This window comes from Festucalex cinctus, chromosome 13 (genome assembly GCF_051991245.1).
Source record: "Festucalex cinctus isolate MCC-2025b chromosome 13, RoL_Fcin_1.0, whole genome shotgun sequence".
Taxonomy (NCBI): Eukaryota; Metazoa; Chordata; class Actinopteri; order Syngnathiformes; family Syngnathidae; genus Festucalex; species Festucalex cinctus.
This window is the reverse complement of record NC_135423.1, coordinates 26,901,015-26,919,493: the sequence shown is the minus strand read 5'-3', so window position 1 is coordinate 26,919,493 and position 18,479 is coordinate 26,901,015. Positions and strand designations below refer to the sequence as shown.

At 45.9% G+C, this 18,479-nt stretch overlaps 1 protein-coding gene across 4 annotated transcripts in view; it reads right to left on the bottom strand.

Moving 5' to 3' along the window:
• bcas3 (BCAS3 microtubule associated cell migration factor) overlaps window positions 1–18,479 on the bottom strand; it is a 1,025,650-nt gene that overhangs the window by 296,274 nt on the left and 710,897 nt on the right. The window contains exon 1 of one of the 4 annotated variants that reach the window (XM_077541210.1): window positions 11,007–16,870. The exons of 2 other annotated variants lie outside the window; for them this stretch is intronic. In XM_077541210.1, the coding sequence (XP_077397336.1) occupies window positions 11,468–15,094 (3,627 nt within the window). In that variant the 5' untranslated portion in view covers window positions 15,095–16,870 and the 3' untranslated portion in view covers window positions 11,007–11,467. Of the gene's footprint in view, window positions 1–11,006; window positions 16,871–18,140; window positions 18,176–18,479 lie in introns of those variants that run through there. One more of the 4 variants, XM_077541217.1, reaches the window with a different exon arrangement.

Below are 18,479 nucleotides of genomic sequence, written 5' to 3'. Positions count from 1 at the left end.
TTGCCAGGGCAGATGTGTATGCCAAGTTTCATGTGTTTCTGTGCCAGTTTAGGCCCTCAAGATTGGCATTGTTTTCTTGGCAAACAGCGCTTAGCCACGCCCACAGTGATTTGCGAAAATTCACAAACTTCGTGTTGTGACATCATGAAGGCCGAAACCCTCATCTGAGCAAATAAGAGGTAGGTCTGGTAACGTGGTTGGAGAAAAACGTTGAAGAAAATTTGTAAGAAGAAAATTGCCACTAGGTGGTGCTATCAGTTAGATGAAATATAAGTTTGTTGATGTGTTAAGGGCTGGACTCTCATCAATTGTGTGAAATTTTGAGAAGATAGGATCATCTGGGTCAAGTTAAAGCAACTTTTATTGTCACGAAAAATCTTCAGACTTTGCGGCACCGTAACGGCCACGCCCTTTGGCGAAAAGTTACAATATTCGGTGTGGGGCATGATCAACATCTTAAGGCTTTTCTGACCAATTTTGAACTGGATCCCTTCAACGAGCTTGGCACAGTAGCTAAAAACGTAAAGTATGACATTTATTGTCACCACTAGGTGGCGCTATCTGTATAACTTAATTTTATTGTATAGATGTTTTCAGGCCGTGACTATTAAGTTGCATGAGAAGTTTGAGATTTTTTGGAGCTTGAACATGGGAGTTATTAAGCATTTGCGCTTTCTGGACAAATGGAATTTTAAAGGCAATCTTTGATGCCCCGCCCCCATCATATAGTATTTCGAAAAGTCAAGATTTTCTGCCCAGTTGTTGTCTCAGGTCTTGAGATGATAAATGCCAAGTTTGAAGTCAATTGGATGAAAAATGTTTGCAAAGGGGGAAAAAGCATGACCACAGCGAATGTGCCAAAATAGGCCAAAATTGGACATTAAAAAATTCATGGCTCACTTCCTGTACATTTTAGCTACATGGTCCCAATAGACTTTTTTTGTGTGTCTCGGGGTGCTACACGTGCCTGCCAATTTTCGTTGCTCTAGCTCAAACGTGCCGGGCTTGGTTTTTATTTTTCTACGCTAGGGGGCGCTATAGAGTCGCGTTGTTATGACGACTTTATAATATCAAATTTTTCGCCAAGCCCGAAGAGTGTGCAAAGTTCGGTGAGTTTTCGTGAATGTTTAGGTACCCAAAATCGCGATCGTTTGCGGAGAATAAAGAAGAAGAAGAAGAAGAAAAGAAGAAGAATTTTTACAAAAACAATAGGGACCTCGCAGCGGTCGCTTCTCGGGCCCTAATAATAATAAATACATTTTATTTTTAACACACTTTACATTTATAAAATAAATCTCAAAGTGCACGAGCTATACATTGACTACTTTCCCCTGCGTCAAAGTGTCATTTCTTCAGTGTTATCCAATGGAAAAATATACAGTAATTAAATACGGGCAGAAATACGGGAAATGTGCTCAATTTTGTGACAAACGGTTTCTTTAAGCATTTACCAGGTGTGTACTGTAGATGCAGTCCTCATTTTTTGGGGTTCCATAAAATGTGGAATGAAGAGAGAGTGAATGAAGAACCAGAAAACCAACGTGTAGAAACGGAAAAGAAAAACCTCAGGAGGGATCTAAAAAGCAACCAGTCTTGAGATAGAGATGGTGAGGAAGGAAGGAAAAGGGGAGAGAAGATGAGAGGACAGCGTTCTTTACATGTTGGCTGAGCGTCTCTGAAGGCTTTTGTAATGCTTTACACATCCGGTTTTCCAAGGTCCACATGCAGCTGCCTGTCCATCTGTTTTCACATTTAGTTTGGACCTCATATATGATTTTCTTTGCAACCACAGGGCAAATTATTACCAGAGCGGAAAAGATTCATGAAAAAAACAACAACAACAACAACAAAAAGTAAAAATAAAAGCAGGCTGAAAAGATTCAGAAGACGAAGATAGGCATGAATGGCTACTCCCACACATGCTGGCTCCTCTCCTTAGTGAAGGCACAATGATCATCCATTCACTTGTTCCCGTTATATATTACTGATTCTCAGAGGTGGGTAGTAACAAGTTACATTTACTCCATTACATGTACTTGAGTAACTTTAAAAAAAAAAAAAAAAAAAAAAAAAAGTACTTCTAAGAATAGTTTTACCAAACTATATATATATATATATATATATATATATATATATATATATATATATATATATATATATATATATATATATATATATATATATATGCCGCTGCGAGGCCCTATTGTTTTTGTAGGAATTCTTCTTATTAGGGCCCGAGCAGCGACCGCTGCGAGGTCCCTATTGTTCCTGAAGGAATTCTTCTTATTATTATTATTATTATTATTCTTTTTCTTTGTTATTATTCTTTTCCGCAAACAATCGCATTTTTGAGACACTAAATGTGAACAAAAACTCACCAAACTTTACATATACAGACGTGGCGAAAAATTTGATATTTTAAAATCGCCATACATGATAAAAGAAAAATGGCTCTGTAGCACCACCTACAGAGGTTAAACGGATCCCTGTCCCGCTACGATTGTCCTACGGCTACGAAAATTGTGTGGCACCTGTAGCACATCCAGATGAACAAAAACCTCTTTGATAGGTGTACACTAAAATAGACAGGAAGTCAGGTATAAGTATTTGAATGCCCAATTTTGGCCCATTTTTGCACATTTACAGGTGTCATACTTATGCCCCCTTCTCCTACACTGTTAACTCGATTGACTTCAAACTTGGGCTGTACCATCTCAACACCTGGGACAACATCATGGTAAAAAATCAAAAGTTTTTGACATACTGTATGATGGGGGCGGGGCATCAAATTTAAAGTTTAAAAATTCTTACTTAACTCAACTCAACTCAACTTTATTTATTAAGCGCTTTAAGAACAGGCGTTGCTGTATACCAAGTGCTGTACATAAACATCAGTTAATACATTATACATCAGTGAACAAATAAGAAGTAGTGAATAAAGAGATAAATAAATACAAAAATAAGCAGACTAAACTAAACGTCAAACTCATCCACACCACAAAACACCAAGAAAATGTCTAATTTTGCATCAAAAGCCAAAGAATACAGATGTGTTTTAAGACGTCTTTTAAAAGAGGATAACGAGGGGGACTGCCTAATATTTAGTGGTAGGTCGTTCCAAAGGGAGGGACCGGCAACCGCAAAGGCTCGATCTCCTCTAAGCCTCCGCTTAGCCCTCGGTACATCCAATTGAGTCTGGTCTGCTGATCTGAGGCACCGGGCAGGTGTGTAGGGGTGCAAGAGCTCGGCGAGATAAGGTGGGGCAAGACCATTGAGAGATTTGAAAACAAATAGAAGAATCTTAAAATGGATTCAAAATTTCACGGGCAGCCAGTGAAGAGAGGCCAGAACAGGGGTTATGTGTTCCCTCTTCCGGGCACCAGTAAGGAGACGAGCAGCAGCATTTTGGACAACCTGGAGGCGCTGCAAGGAGGACTGGCTGATCCCAAAATAAAGTGCATTACAATAATCCAGCCGAGATGTAACAAAAGCATGGATTACCATTTCTAAGTGCTGCTGAGATAGCAGATTTTTGACTTTAGCCAGCTGTCTAAGATGAAAAAAGCTGGATTTGACAACAGCGGCAATTTGCTGGTCCAGTTTAAAGTCACTGTCCATCTTGACACCCAGGTTTGAGGCTGTTGGCTTCAAATACTGTGCCAGAGGACCCAAGTCGGCAAGATGAGAAGAGCCGCTGGGACCAAAGACCATAACTTCTGTTTTCTTCTCATTGAAGTTCAAGAAATTTAAAGCCATCCAGGCTCTGATTTCTTCCAGACAGGACAAAAGAGGGCTCAATGAGAAAGCGTCCTTTTTACTGAGCGGGACATAGCTCTGACTGTCATCCGCATAGCAATGAAAAGAAATTCCATGTTTTCTAAGGATGGAGCCCAAGGGAAGTAGATACAATGAAAATAGAATGGGGCCTAACACAGAGTCCGCCATTTTGATTTAATTTGCAATTTGCATTTTTTAGGCCGTTTCATAGGGGTCTTATATATATTTTTTTTCTTTTTTTTTAAAGAGCTCAGAATTGTTCATTCGGTAGTCTTACCGATTCAACGTCTTGTCATCATTGCGTTTTTTTTTTTTTTTTTTTTTTGTGTGTATGTGTGCGTGCGTGCGTTTGCGTGTGTGCGTTTGCGTGCAAATACGTATAAATTTATACTCATTCATTCACCTAAAACCTTATAAATATCCCATTACCCTTCGCCTTAACCAGGTACTTCAGAATCTTGCCAGAGTCGTGAGGTTTAAATGGTCAGGAGACCAGAGAAAAGGTCAGAAAAAAAAAGAAATAAAGAGAAAAGAAAGGTAAATCAAAGTGAAATCCAGCACCGACCAAACACTTCCTGCCTTCCCCATGATTACAAAATCAAAGTCTTACGCCAACCCCGGAAGCCTCTAAATTCCAGCAAATTTAGCGAGATCTCAAGAGCCCAGAGGAAAAACTAAAGAGAGGAAGGAGGGAAGGATCGATAAGGCAGAGTGAGATCCATAGAAGCCAGTACATCCAATCCATCAAAGTGAAGTCCAGCACCAACAAGACCCCTCCTGCGTGGTTACAAAACCAGAGTCTTATGCCAACCCCAGAAACCTCATACTTCTAATAAATTAAGATCTCAAGTGACCAGAGGAAAAACTAAAGAGAGGAAGGAGGGAAGGATAGATAAAGCAAAGTGAGAACCACAGACACCAGCACCAACTGATTCAAGGGGCTGTGGGAGGGAGAGGGTACTTCTGTTGAGTTTCAGTAGATGCTGGTGCGACGGATCTGGCATGCATAAGGACCACCACCAAAGAAAGAAGCCGTCAACCGCGGTCCAGCAAAGCGAGCACTCCCCCCCCCCCCCCCCCCCGGAATCCCCAGGCCGCGGCAGCACCAAGGCCACCCCCAAGCCACCCGAGCGGACACCGGTCGGCGAGCCGACCCAGACACCCGGAACACCCCCGCCCCAGCCCCGGCCCACACCCCCGAGCCCAAGGCCGCAGAACGAGGCCCAGCGGGCCCCCACAGCGCCCCACCGGTCCCCAGCCCCCATCCCCCCACGACCCCCCCGCACCCCACCCAAACCCGCCATCCACCACGACCCAGGCCCCACCACCCCCGACCCCCAAACCCCCGAACACACCCCGACCCCCATCACCCAACCCCCCACCCACCCATACCTCCACCCCCCCCCAAACAAGCCGCCCCCCCCCCCCCCCCCCGACGGCCGCCACCCCCCCCCGCGAACCCGGCCCCCCGCGAGAACCCCCCACCCCCCCCCCGGAAACCGGCACCGGGCAGCAGCGCAGAGAGGGAAGATGTGCCCACCCCACCTCCAGCCGCGCGAGATTTGCACAGCGGCGGGAGGGGGGAAGCAGAGGAGGAAGCACCAGGGGAGAAGGCGGAACACCAGAACACCGAGCCCGGTGGGGAGAGGCCCCGGTCGTCACGCCAGAGTACTAGTGACACCTAACCCTGTTACTGAGTCCGCCAGCTCGCCGACTGGCGAGCTCTACCCTTACACCGTGAATGTGGCCCCACACAGTGTATATACAAGTGTGTGCGTGTGGTGCATTAAAATTGGGAGCAGGTGAGTCGGAGCAGAGGGAAAAAATTTCCCCTACTCCGACACACCCGTATCCCCCCCAAAAAAATGAATATGTATATGTGTGGTGCATTAAAAAAGGGAATGGAGGGACAAAGTGGTGGGGCAGGGACACAAATGGGGGGGACCACAGCGCTGCCAGGCACTGCAGTCCATCCCCTCTGATGGCTCCCCGCCCCAACTCACCCCTCCCCTTGGACGTGAGGTGCATTAAAATTGGAGGGGAGTTGAAGGGTGAAGACGGTGTTTCCACCCTTCCCCACCCCACCAAGAAATGTGTTGTGTGCCCTATGTGTATATTTACAAAGTGTATAGTGCAAGCTAGTGAAGTGAGTAAGAGGAGCGACCAGCGGGGCCTCACCCAACCCGGCGGGTGTAGGTGGCACGCCCGCCCCCCAGCACCCCCACCCCCACCCGCCCCCCACCTCATCCACCCGGCACCACAATGGGCGGACAGCCAGCGCAGCAGGGCTACCGGACAGCCCACCGGCCACCGGAGCCCGCCCGGGGCGCCAGGAGTTATACCGGAGTGGGGCAGGCCCCAAACCCTCGCCCGGCCCCCGGAGCCCGACGCCCGGGCCGGGGAGGGAGCCCCAGGCCCAGGGAGAGGGAGGGGGAGGGGCCGCAGGGCAGACAGGGAAGGGGGGGAAGCGGGGAGAAGACGACAAGAAGGCGAAAGGGCGGCTGCAGGGCAGGAGGCGGGGGGGGGGGGGGAGGAGGGAGGGCGACAAGGGAAAAGGAACCGGGAGGCAGAGGAGGATGGGCGGGAGGAGGCGAGGAGGGAGAGGCGACGGGGGGGAGGAAGGGGGAGGGGAGAGGGAACCACGGGGCACACCGGAGGCCCACCCACCCCGAACCGCGCCGCCGGGCACGGAGCAGCGGACCGCGCCGGGACGGCACCGCCCCGGGCACCAGGGGAAGCACCCCAACACCGCACCCCACAGGGGGCCCAGGGAGCGGCCAAGACGCAACCGCCACCGAGCAGACAACGGGGGGGGGCAGAACCACCCCCGCCCGACCACAGGGGACGGCGTCAAGAAAATTGACTAATTAGCATGCAGTAACACCAAGTGTTGATGCTTAGTGCCCACTAGAAATAGATCTTAAGGAGTTATTGAGTATAGTGTCGTATAGTGTGGGGTCTTATTTTAATGAACTCCTCCTACAGAGTTTATCCAATCGTCTTCAAACTTGGTGTGATTCATCTTAAGATGTTGAAGATGAAAAGTTATTGAAAGCTTTTTATTTCGCCGCACGCTGTTGCCGTGGCATGCACTTTTTGCAAAGGAAAAACAAAATCCTTCTTAATGAAGAATTCCCAGTTGTACAAAGCAGCTTGAGCTACAAAAATTTGGAGGGATATGTAACAGCCCACGATGTACAAAAAAAAGTCTTTGGGTGTCATGTGCTAAACCCAACAGGAAGTCCCCCAGTGGCCGGGCATCACATTTTGAGCTAAAAAAACAAAACAAAAACAACAACTCCTCTTTAACGAAGTATTCCCGTTTGTACGTTTCACCTAGCGCTATGATAATTTGGAGGCATACATATGAGCCCACGATGTACAAAAAAGTCTTTTGGAATCATATGCTAAACCAAACAGGAAGTCCGCCATTTTGATTTACGTTGGGATTCGTAGCCATTTTTTGTGGCCTTTTTTAGGGGTCTTATTTTCACGAACTCCTCCTACAAAATGTATCCGTCTTCAAACTTGATGTGTTTCATCTTAAGATGTTTAAGATGCAAAGTTATCGAAAGTTTTGTATTTTGTCGGACGCTGTTGCCAGAGCGATGCATTGTTTGCTTTTTTTTTTTTTGGTCTATACATGTGCGAAAACTCATGAAACTTTGCACACACATCAGACTTGTCATGAACATGAATATTTTAGAGATTTCTTGTGCAATTTGCAATAAATGGCTCAATAGCGCCCTCTAGACATTTTTATGAAGCATTTCCGATTGTATGATTATGTTAGATTTGTGAAAATTAGGACAGATACCTATCAGCCCAAGACCTACAAAAAAGTATAATGTTACCATTTGCTCAACCTAAGAGTAAGTCCGCTATTCTGATTTTATTTTGGGAATTAGGCATCATTTTTGGCCTTTTTCATGAAATTTTGCACACACAAGGCATGGAAAAACATTTACATTTTAAATGGTCCTTGTTCTATGTAACAGTACCCCGAAGTGCAAGTACCCCAACGGTGTGCTCAATAACGACCCTCTATACATTTTTATGGAGCATTTCCAATTCTGATTGACCTAGGTTTGTGAAAATTGGGAGGCATACCTATCAGCCTAAGACCTACAAAAAAGTATTTTGTAGCCGTATGCTAAACCTAAAAGGAAGTCCGCCATTTTGATTTTATTTTGGGAACTTCACACCATCTTTGGGCTTTGGATGGAACTTTGCACACGCAAGGCTTGTCAGAAACAATTTAGAAGGTCCTTGTCCTATTTGACAGTACCCAACGTGCCAGTACCCCGACGTGCAAGTACCCCAACGTGGCCCGGGTTGCGAGGGCCCTTTATAGCTGCTCGCAGCTCTAGTTATTATTATTATTCTCAGCAAACAATCACATTTTTGAGAACCTAAACATTTACGAAAACTTACCAAAACCGGCGCGGCGTCTTTGAGTGTCCTGAAAAGTGCTATAGCCTATAAATGTGACGCATCATTATTACTATGATTACTGAATATATTGTCATACACAGCTCTTCAGTTCAAAGACAAATTTAGTATGGGAGATCAAAGTATAGTCAATCTGGTAAACTCACACTGTCATAAAATACACACGATAAGATGTCCATAATCTCTGTTGCACATACATAAACACAGTGGCTCCGACCACACATGCCTGGCATGGATCAAAGGGAGGAAATGTGATAGAAAGCACAGACAAGAGGGTGGAGGGAGGAAACGGAGGTGTGAGGGAGCTTGGGAATGAAGGTGGATGTAGTCTCACTTTAGTAATCAGACTATGTGGCAACAATCATCTTTGTCAATGGTAGCGCTGGGTCACGCACTTTGTCTTTGGGGGTGGCTTGGCTCAACGGTAGAGTGTTAAGCCCAATTCACACTAACTGCGGAACGGACGTGGTGCGTTTTCTGTACGGCGGCCGTACGGATGCCGCAAGGACTGCAATTCACACCACGTGCGTTGCATGTCCGGAAATCTACTCCCGACAGACCATGTGGCGTTCACGCTGGCGAGTTGAGTTCACCCAATAACAACCGTGTATATAGAGTCCTATTTGTAAACACAATAGCCACGCTTGCCTTTTGTCACATCGAAATCTGCTCCCGATAGACCACAAGATCACGTAGGGTTCAAACTGGCGAGTTGAGTTCACCCAATAACAACAGTGTATAGTCCTATTTATAAACAATAGCCACGCTTCCCTGTTGTCACATCGATGTGCTTTTTGGACATTATTTCTGGGACTTCTACCATGGCTCTTCTCCATGGGTAAGTACGTTTTGTGTTTAAATAGTGTCATTTTGTCGTGTTTAATTTATTCTGAGTTCATTTTTTGTCTTAAATGTCCGACTGATGTCATGCTCCCAAAGAAACGAGTTCGCAAACTGTTTTATTTTGAAATATACTGTATTTACCTTAATGCGAGACGCTCGATTTCCTGTCCGGCTTGTGTAATTTCTTCAGCTTCATGAAAATCCGCATGCGGCGTCCGGAAGAAATAGAACGCTTGCGGAAACCTTCCGCACCGCCGCAGTTGTTCCGCACCGCAGACACAAACCACAGAAGCTGGTGTGAATTGACACGTAGACTTGAATGTGTTCTATCCTTGGGGCGTCCGTACGCCCGCCGTATGGAGAACGCACCGCGTCCTTTCCGCAGTCAGTGTGAATTGGGCTTTAGTCTCCCAACCCTGCGGTTATGGGTTTGAACCCCTGCCCTTGTGACCATGTTGAAGTACCCTTGAGCAAGATATGAACCCCCCAGTTGCTCCTTATGCTGCACCATCAGCAGGTGAATAGGAAAGCATTGTGAAGCGCTTAGGTTCCTGAAAAGCTGGAAAAGGCCTATGCAAGTAAAAAAAAAAAAAAACATTAATCAAACATCCCAGCAGCCACTGTTAAATGTCTGATATCCTTAGGTTGTGTAATAGGTACATTCAGAATACATTTTACTATTTCATTTGATATCAGGCTGAATTCGACAGTTACAGTTACAAAGTATAATGTGCTAAATTGAAAATTTAGTTGAGAGAGAGAGAGAGAGAGAGGGAGAGAGAGAGAGAGAGAGAGAGAGAGAGAGAGAGAGAGAGAGAGAGAGAGAGAGAGAGAGAGAGAGAGAGAGAGAAATTAAATAAAAAATGGAAATATTTTGAACTACATGGTGTAACATCCGACACAATTGAAACACACTTTGGGACTATGAATCCCACAAATGCTTGCTGATTCATCTCATTTCATTGGGTTCCATATATTATCTTAACTCTTTTACTGCCACACGTTATCAAAAGACAACCCCCAGTGCATTTTAACTAGTTTTTCGAAGCAAACAAAATATTGTGTTCTTGCTACATATACAACATGGGTACCACATAAAAGAGCACATTCCATTCTTTCATTAGAAAAAAAAAGTATGTTTCTACCTTATTCCGTTCTTTAGTAATGACCATTTGAAAACAGGTAATTTGAGTGATATTGAGCGAAAATTGTAAAGAAAAGATACATTTTCTCCACAACAGTGACTTTAATACTAATGTTCGGATATTTTTGTTTTAGCCCTCCGAAAGGTCTCAGCAGGACACACACTCGTTACAACTCGTGTTTAGCCTTTGTTTTATTGAACAAGGTACCACAGGTTTTAAACCTGGAATAAAGCAAACAAAACAACATCACAATAATATAACATGATATACAATGTAATACAATAATTATGCAAATAAAGGAATTGTACACACTGCAATACATTAGTCTAAGTAATCACATTTAATATCTTGATAAAATCTATTTACTACAATAAAGGTAGTAAACATAATTGCATCCAAATAAACTACACATCCCACAATGCTCCGCAAACTACCACATGCGCACAACGGCCCTCCCCCGCCATCACCGAGTCAAACAAACAAACGCGCGGCTGTCCACCCAAGTCTCACACGGACACGCGGAACTTATAAACTCTAATGCAAGCATGCAACAATCATAACCAAGCAAAACACAGTTTAAATAATTAACTTTATATGTTTGGCTCCAGATCGATCGCGTGACCAGTGCATCTATCCTCGTATGGGGGCGTCCGCGACGCGTGCGTGAATTAAACTCCGGTAACCATCTATTAATATTAACTACCATAAAGACATGTTCCATGATAAAGCTATAAAGAAATGCATATACAAAACGCAACATTGCAATCCGCGTTCACACTGGCTACATACCGGCGGGCTGTGTGCTCCTGCTTGACAGCTCAGGTGACAATGACAGATGACAGTCAGCTGTGCTAAATAACCTTCGAGCATGCGCAGCCGCCCTTTCCACGGAGAAATAAGGTTTAATTTTTCTAAACACATGAAATCATGAGCGTTATTTTCATTTAGCTCTATTAAATTTATAAACAACAAATAAGCAATTGTGGGGATTAATTCGTCCATTCAATCAAATGTCTCAACACCTCCCACTTGGCCGACTGATCAACGATCCAAGGAGGGCATATTATACATGATAGTAATTTGAGTTTCTTGTTGGATTCCAATCTTCTAGGTGAAGCGAGCGCGAGCTAGTCTAAGGAGGTAGGCTCCACCACCTTTCCTCCTACTGAGCGTAGGTTTGCCCTTGAAGCACTCAGTTGCCTCCCATGGTTACCCACTAACTAAATCAACGCTTCCAAAGTCACAGTCGCTCAGTCTTTTGGGTAACCATGGTGAGGACTTCTTAACTCCTGTTGGTCTTCAACAGGAATCAAAATCACCAACCTCCGCACGTCCCTGCGGATGACGATGGCCGTGGGCATGTGAGACTCCTTTCTCCAAGCTTTCGCTACAACGGGAGCAGGAAGGCCCACGCAAGTCTTTATGTCCGCATCTCGGACAACGTTCTTCTTATCTGGGTACGTTGCAATGACTCGTCCAAGCCGAAACTGTCCCCTCAGGGCGTTTTGGTCTGCAATCCAGACGACGTCTCCAACCTTGACATTCCTCTCTGCTCGATGCCACTTGTGTCGGATGAAAAGGTTTGGTCCCGCCAGCTCGCTCCACTTTGCCCAGAATTTGTCAATCCCAGCTTGGACAGCTCTTAGCCTTCGCCAGGAGCGAGTTTCCAGGTCAATTCCATGCAAGTCTCCTCCATGTCCAGTGCGCCCAAGAATCAAGGAGTTGGGGGTTAGGTACTCCACTACGTCCTCTTGTTCTTGTGCCCTGGCATCAATCGGGCGCTCGTTGGTCAAATTGGCAGCTGAGTAGAGAAGGGTTTGGAACTCCCCCCAAGTGTAGAAGCCAGTCGTTCCGCCAAGCGAGTTCAGAGCTCTCTTAATGAGTTTAACAGCTGCCTCTGCTGCCCCATTTCTGTGCGGAGAGTCTGCAGGGTGGAAGTCCCATTGCCACTCTGTGCCATTCCTGGCTGCTGCATCCTCAACTGATGCCTTCTGCAAACAGGCCAGGTGACGGTGTAGCTCTTTGAGAGCAGGTCTGGCACCCAGGAAGTTTGTACCTCTATCAGACCATAACTTTTTGGGGTGCCCCCTCAGTGAAGTGAATCGGGAGTAGGCCTGAAGGAAACTCTCAGATGATTGGTCATCGACAAGATCAGCATGAACGGCTCTGGAAGCCATACAACAATATACCACTCCCCAGACCTTTTTCCTGGTCCTCTTCTTAACAGCATCTCTCACTTCAAATGGGCCAAATAGGTCCAGAGTCGTATATTCAAAGGGGTTTGCTCTGTTAGTACACTCCAAGGGAAGGGCGCTCATCACTTGCTGGCACAAACGGGCTCTTTGCTTCTTGCAAGTGACACACTCATTGACCACTTTCTTGACTACTCTTCGACCTTGTATCACCCAGGCCTTTCTTCTAGTGTGTAGCAGTGTGGCAGCAACACCTTCATGATTTGCTTCATGGGCTTCTCGAGCAAGCAGAGTCGCTAGCCATGATTGGAACGGAATTAACGGCACAGCTGCTCCCTCTTCTGTCCAAGATTGGACTCGACCACCACAAAGCAGAAGTCCATTGCTGTCATCTTTAAACACCACAAGGCGGTTTAAGGTTGTGTCCTGAAAGGTCACGCCATCTTGGGCTGCAATAGTGAGGTCTTGGAACGCCACTTTCCTTTCTTCTGCTGACAGTTTAGGGCCTCTCACCTCCCACTTTAGTGAAGTTGGGGCTTGGTCAATTGCGTTTAGCCAGGACTCAGCAGCTCTTCGGACCCAAGCGACTGTGCCACATAGTTTAGACAGGCTACTGAATTGCTCGGGCCTGACAAGGCGCGCTAAAGCGACCCCCCAGGGTCTCTTCTTCGGCTGGTGGACTGTTGGGGTTGGATTTTGGTCCTTTACAGGTGGGTGTAGTGTCGAGTCTGTTCCAACATCAGCATTTGTGGGGCCTGATCCCCCTTTCGCTTGAGATCTTGTAACTGCAGCAGAGAATGCTCTCCTTTGCAGTCTTGTAACATCCTTAGCGGCATCAGTTATCTCGCTTGCCATCTTCACAGGCCATTCTGTTTCAGGCAGTCTCAGAAATTTTGGACCTTGTTGCCATTCTGAACTTGCATCGAGCTCTTCAGGAGACGCTCCTCTAGTGATTATGTCTGATATGTTGAGGTTGCCTTCAACCCACCTCCAGTCTTCTACTGGCCCACCCTTTTGGATTTCGCCAATGCGGTTCACAAAAAACGTTTGATATCCATAACTATCCTTGAGGATTGCTCCCAGGATTGTTTGGCTATCTATGAAGTGGATCCAGCGCGTGACTTTGATGTGGCAGTTCTTCTCAAAGTGCTTTTTCAGACGTATTGCAAAGACAGCTCCACATACCTCTGCTTTGATCACGTCTCCTTTTTGGTTAAGCGGGGAAAGTTTCGCTTTCGACTCCACCAGGCGCACTACAACTCCATTGCGTGTCTCCCAACGGAGATAGAGCACAGCGCCATAGGAAGCCTCACTCCCATCCGAAAAGGTGATTCCTAATGGCTGGCCTATGGCCCCTGACGGTGTGAGGCTTCTTTCAAATCTGATTTGGGCGAGTCTCACATATTCTTCAAAAAGTCTTATGGATGCCTCCCGAAGCCTTGGCGAGAGCGGGTCATCCCATGTGTCTTTACTTGAATTGCTTTTAGACATTTCTTGATATGCTTCTCTCACAAGCATAACTCCTTTCTGCTTCGCAGGTGTGGCAAGGCCAATGGGATCGTAGAATCTTGCAATCTGGCCAAGTAGTATTCGACACGTCAATGGGTTAGGAGTGTTGCTTCTGAATTGGCCCTCATACAGATTGATTCCTGTCCTCATCTTCCCTCTCTTTTTTGAGAAATTTATGGAAGTCATCACACGAAGTTTGTCTGCTTCCGGTTCATAGCAAACTCCCAATGCTTTGCTTTCTTTGTCTTGCATTTGGTTGGATAAAACGACAGTTTTGGGCACACACACAGTCACTTCACTGATACTTGAGTTGGCCGGGTCCACAGACCTCCCACTTTGGCTTGACAATATCCACGGTTTAAGGAAAAACCCTCCAGCCTTCAAGATGGCTTCAACTCCTGTGGTGACATTCTCCAGTGCCTCAATGTTGTCATGGGAAGTTAAGATGTCATCAACATAACTATCTTCCGTTATAACCCTGCGCTCCTCAACCATGGCTGCAAACTGGGGCAGGTTAGCGGTTTCTCTCATGGCTACCTGAGCTATGCAACCAGCAGGTTTATCGCCCATGTTGACCCTGACGACTGCAAACACTTCCATTTCATCTTCTGGGTTGTCTCTCCAGAGGAAACGATGGACATGTACTTCTCTGTCTTCCAGCCAAACGGAGTTGTACATTTTTTTCACGTCGCAGAGGGCAGCATGCAGTCCAGTCCTGAATCTCAAAAGCACACCTCTGATTTGATTCAGGACATCTGGGCCTTTGTACAGTAGATCGTTTAAGCTTACGCCCATGAATTCTTGGCTGCTTTTCCAAACAATCCGTACAGGGGTAGTGGAGGAGTGAGGATTTGGGGCTACTAAATGGCTGATGTACCACTTCGGCCCTTTCCAGTTGTCGATCTCATCTTTGGAGAGTTTGACAGCAGCTCCTCTCGAGATCATGTCATGAATTTGCTCTTTGTAAGCGGCCTTCCACTCCGGCTCTCTCTGGAGGCATTTCTCCATGTTTCGAAAGGTCGCTTCTACTGCATGTCGGTTGTCTGGTAGCATTGCGGGGTCTCCTTTCCATGGATAAGATGCGTCCCAATGAGGGGATTCACTATGTTTATCAGATTGCACATAGGTGAGGCATGTCTTGATCTTCTCCAAGTCTCTCTCTTCTCCTAGGGTCATTTCCTTGCCCCCAGGTGGACATTTGCCGCATTTACAACCACCACATCGGGGATCGCAGGCAGCGCCAATACTGTCCCACTCGAACCATTCAAGTATTTCTTTGTTGATGGTTGCAGTACTTCAGCAGATTGCCCATTCTTCCATGCTGACTTCACTAGGTCCGTCCGGATCCACGACGATTTCTTTGTATGCCCTCGAGGCTGTTCTCATTGATCGTGCATAATGAATGTCAGACTTGTGTATTGCCAGATTGACTTCTTCAAAGAGAGCAGGATGTGTTCCACTGACAGTTTTCCCCAATGGACCATCCCAGAGGACGAGATCTCCCACTATCATGATTGGCTGTGGGACCAGGCATCCTTCCTTGTGGCTGATCAGTAAATCGATCTTTTTGGGTCAGACCAAGTCCATCAGTGCAACATCTGGGAAGAATCTTTGCAGTTGCTTTGGCTCTACTGCTTGATTAACTTTTGCAATAGTTTGTAGACCATAACAGAGGATTTTGTGTTCTGTTACAGTTCCGTTGTGGGTTTTTACCCTAAGTCGGAGAGTGTACCTCCTGGTATAAACAATCTTCTCCATCCCTCCAACTCCATGGACGATCAGTTTGATTTCTTCACCGTGTAATTTGAGACGTTTCGCGGCATCATAAGTGATATAGTTGGTGTCAGAAGCAAGGTCAATCATTGTGCCGACTCGTTGGCCTGAATTTGTTGTCACTTCAAGCAGCATCATTATGACAGGGTACTCTTTGGGTTCGCAGCTAGCATTGCTACACACTTCTTTTGAAACTTTGTTTGAAAACGCTTCTTTGAACTCAGCATTCAGCTCCGGAGTCAGCTTAAGTTTAGCGAGGAAATCCTCTTGTTTGTTGGTTAGTCCAATCATTCTTTTTTCTACTTTTAAGTCACTTTGTTCTCTGCTCTTGCTCTCCTCCTTTGTCTGTGGCTTTGGACAAAGCAAGTAGTTGTGATTTGATAGTCCCGTTTTCTTACATTCATCCTTCGAACATAGGTATCTTTCGGTGCACATGCCATCTTCATCATGGACGCGTAAGCACTTAAAGCACATTCCTGCTTTTCTGAGCTGCGCCTTCTTCCCTGTCAGAGCGAGCTTCTTGAAGACTTTACAGGCAAATAGCCTCCCTGCATGTTCGTCGTCTCCACACACAATGCAGGAGTTCGGCTGAGGACTACCTCTGAAGTTACCACCTGATAGGTTACTTCCTGATGTAGCTTTGGTGAACGTCCTCCTTTCTTTCTTCTTTCCGTTAGACTTTTCATAGTTGTCACTTCGGCTATATTGTAGTTGGTCCAACTCCTCGAGGATATCTTCTTGGCCTTTTAAGTATTGCAGTAGACAGTCAAAGTGGTTTCTTGGTGAAAAGCCGCTTCCGGGGTCATTCTTGTGTATTAGCCACTTTTCCTTCAGAGAGTCAGGTAGTTTACTTTCAATCGAATGCACCACCACTCGATTTTTTACAGCGTCTTCTTCCCCAAGGACTTGAAGGTCTCGAAGAGTTCGTTCCACAGCTTGAATTAGTTCAATTGTTTTTCTTGGCTGGTTACTTTTAACAGGGGGGAGGTCTTGCACCTCTTTCACAATTAGTAACACTATTTTCGGCCTGTTACCATACTTATTGTCCAAGAGCCTGAACACTTCCCTCGCAGAACCACAACTGGATAATACAAGATCACGTTTGACTTTGTCATCTAAGCTGCCCAACAGATGGAACTTCTTCACGTTTTCCAATCCATTAGGGTTGCCTAGCTGTTGAAGGCCTTCCCATTCACCTTTCCAACGGTAGTAGTCCCTCATGTTGCCAGAAAACATGGGCAGACGTGCTCGCTCAAGACTGATCTGGGGCCTGTCATAAATTATGGGGTATACGCCGGAACCTCTTTGCAGTAAGGTGGGATTGAGGGGCATGCTGGGTAGGCTGGGCTGGATACGGCTTACAAGTGAATCAAGGTCAGGTTGAAAATCTTCGGCTCTACCTTCCTTGCTGGTTTCGCCATGCTTTCTGTTTTGGATTTGTTCCACTGCATCATCTGGTTGCACCTGCTTCGCAATTGCATCCTTTGTGGAGACCTCTTCCTCCTCAGAATGGCTCCTACTTCGAGGACTGCCTAGCCATGCCCACTCATCCGACAGTTTTGCATGCCGCTTCCTCAGCCTGCGAGTGCGGTCCCTTGACTCTGTCACTTTGGACCGGGGGATTAAATCTATCCACCCTGACAAGCATCTTTCAAGTTCATCAATTTCCAGATGCAAGTCTTTCTCCAACAAATCACGCTGCTTCCTTGTCATCAGCTGTTGGTCGGCGGCCTCAGCTCTGTCCAAGGCTAATTCAGCTTCATCAGCGAGAGTTGTAATTTCTTCATCAGCAAACCTGGTCCAGAAACTTCTCAAAACGGTCTGTTCAGTTTCACAATACTTCTGGTCACATTCAGCTGTTTTATCATCAATGGTTTCTGCTTTCTTGTAGGACTCTTCATCATCCACTTCTCTCAGGGCCAGGGCATAATCAAACCCTGCCGCCCTGACTTTGGCGTGGTCAATTTTAAATTCTCTCCAATCTTTTTTCATGTCATCTTCCCCCAGTACATTGACACCGGAGGTGAGGTAGTTGGCTCTTTTGGTGAATGTAGCCTGAGCTGCTGTCCGCTTCTGCTTTAGCCTCTCCAGCTCCTCCTCAAACGGTGTTGCCATCTTGCTGACCCTTTGCACTGAACATAATTTATCTTCGCCAATTGGGTTCGAGTGGTTCTTTTCTTTGGACACTGTGTCCTCTTTTGGCTTTTATTTGTGATTTTTTTCAGCTGGCAAGTCAGTAGTTGATCAAACAACTTTCCTTGAGTGGGCTGTTAGCTTTTATCATAAGTCCAACAATCTCCAGATTGTAAGTGGTGTTCGTTAGTTTCAGGCTATCTTTATTCCAAAATCCATAGGAAAGCCAACGGTTTATAACTGTTCGGATATTTTTGTTTTAGCCCTCCGAAAGGGCTCAGCAGGACACACACTCGTTACAACTCGTGTTTAGCCTTTGTTTTATTGAACAAGGTACCACAGGTTATAAACCTGGAATAAAGCAAACAAAACAACATCACAATAATATAACATGATATACAATGTCATACAATAATTATGCAAATAAAGGAATTGTACACACTGCAATACATTAGTCTAAGTAATCACATTTAATATCTTGATAACATCTATTTACTACAATAAAGGTAGTAAACATAATTGCATCTAAATAAACTACACATCCCACAATGCTCCGCAAACTACCACATGCGCACAACGGCCCTCCCCTGCCATCACCGAGTCAAACAAACAAACGCGCGGCTGTCCACCCAAGTCTCACACGGACACGCGGAAC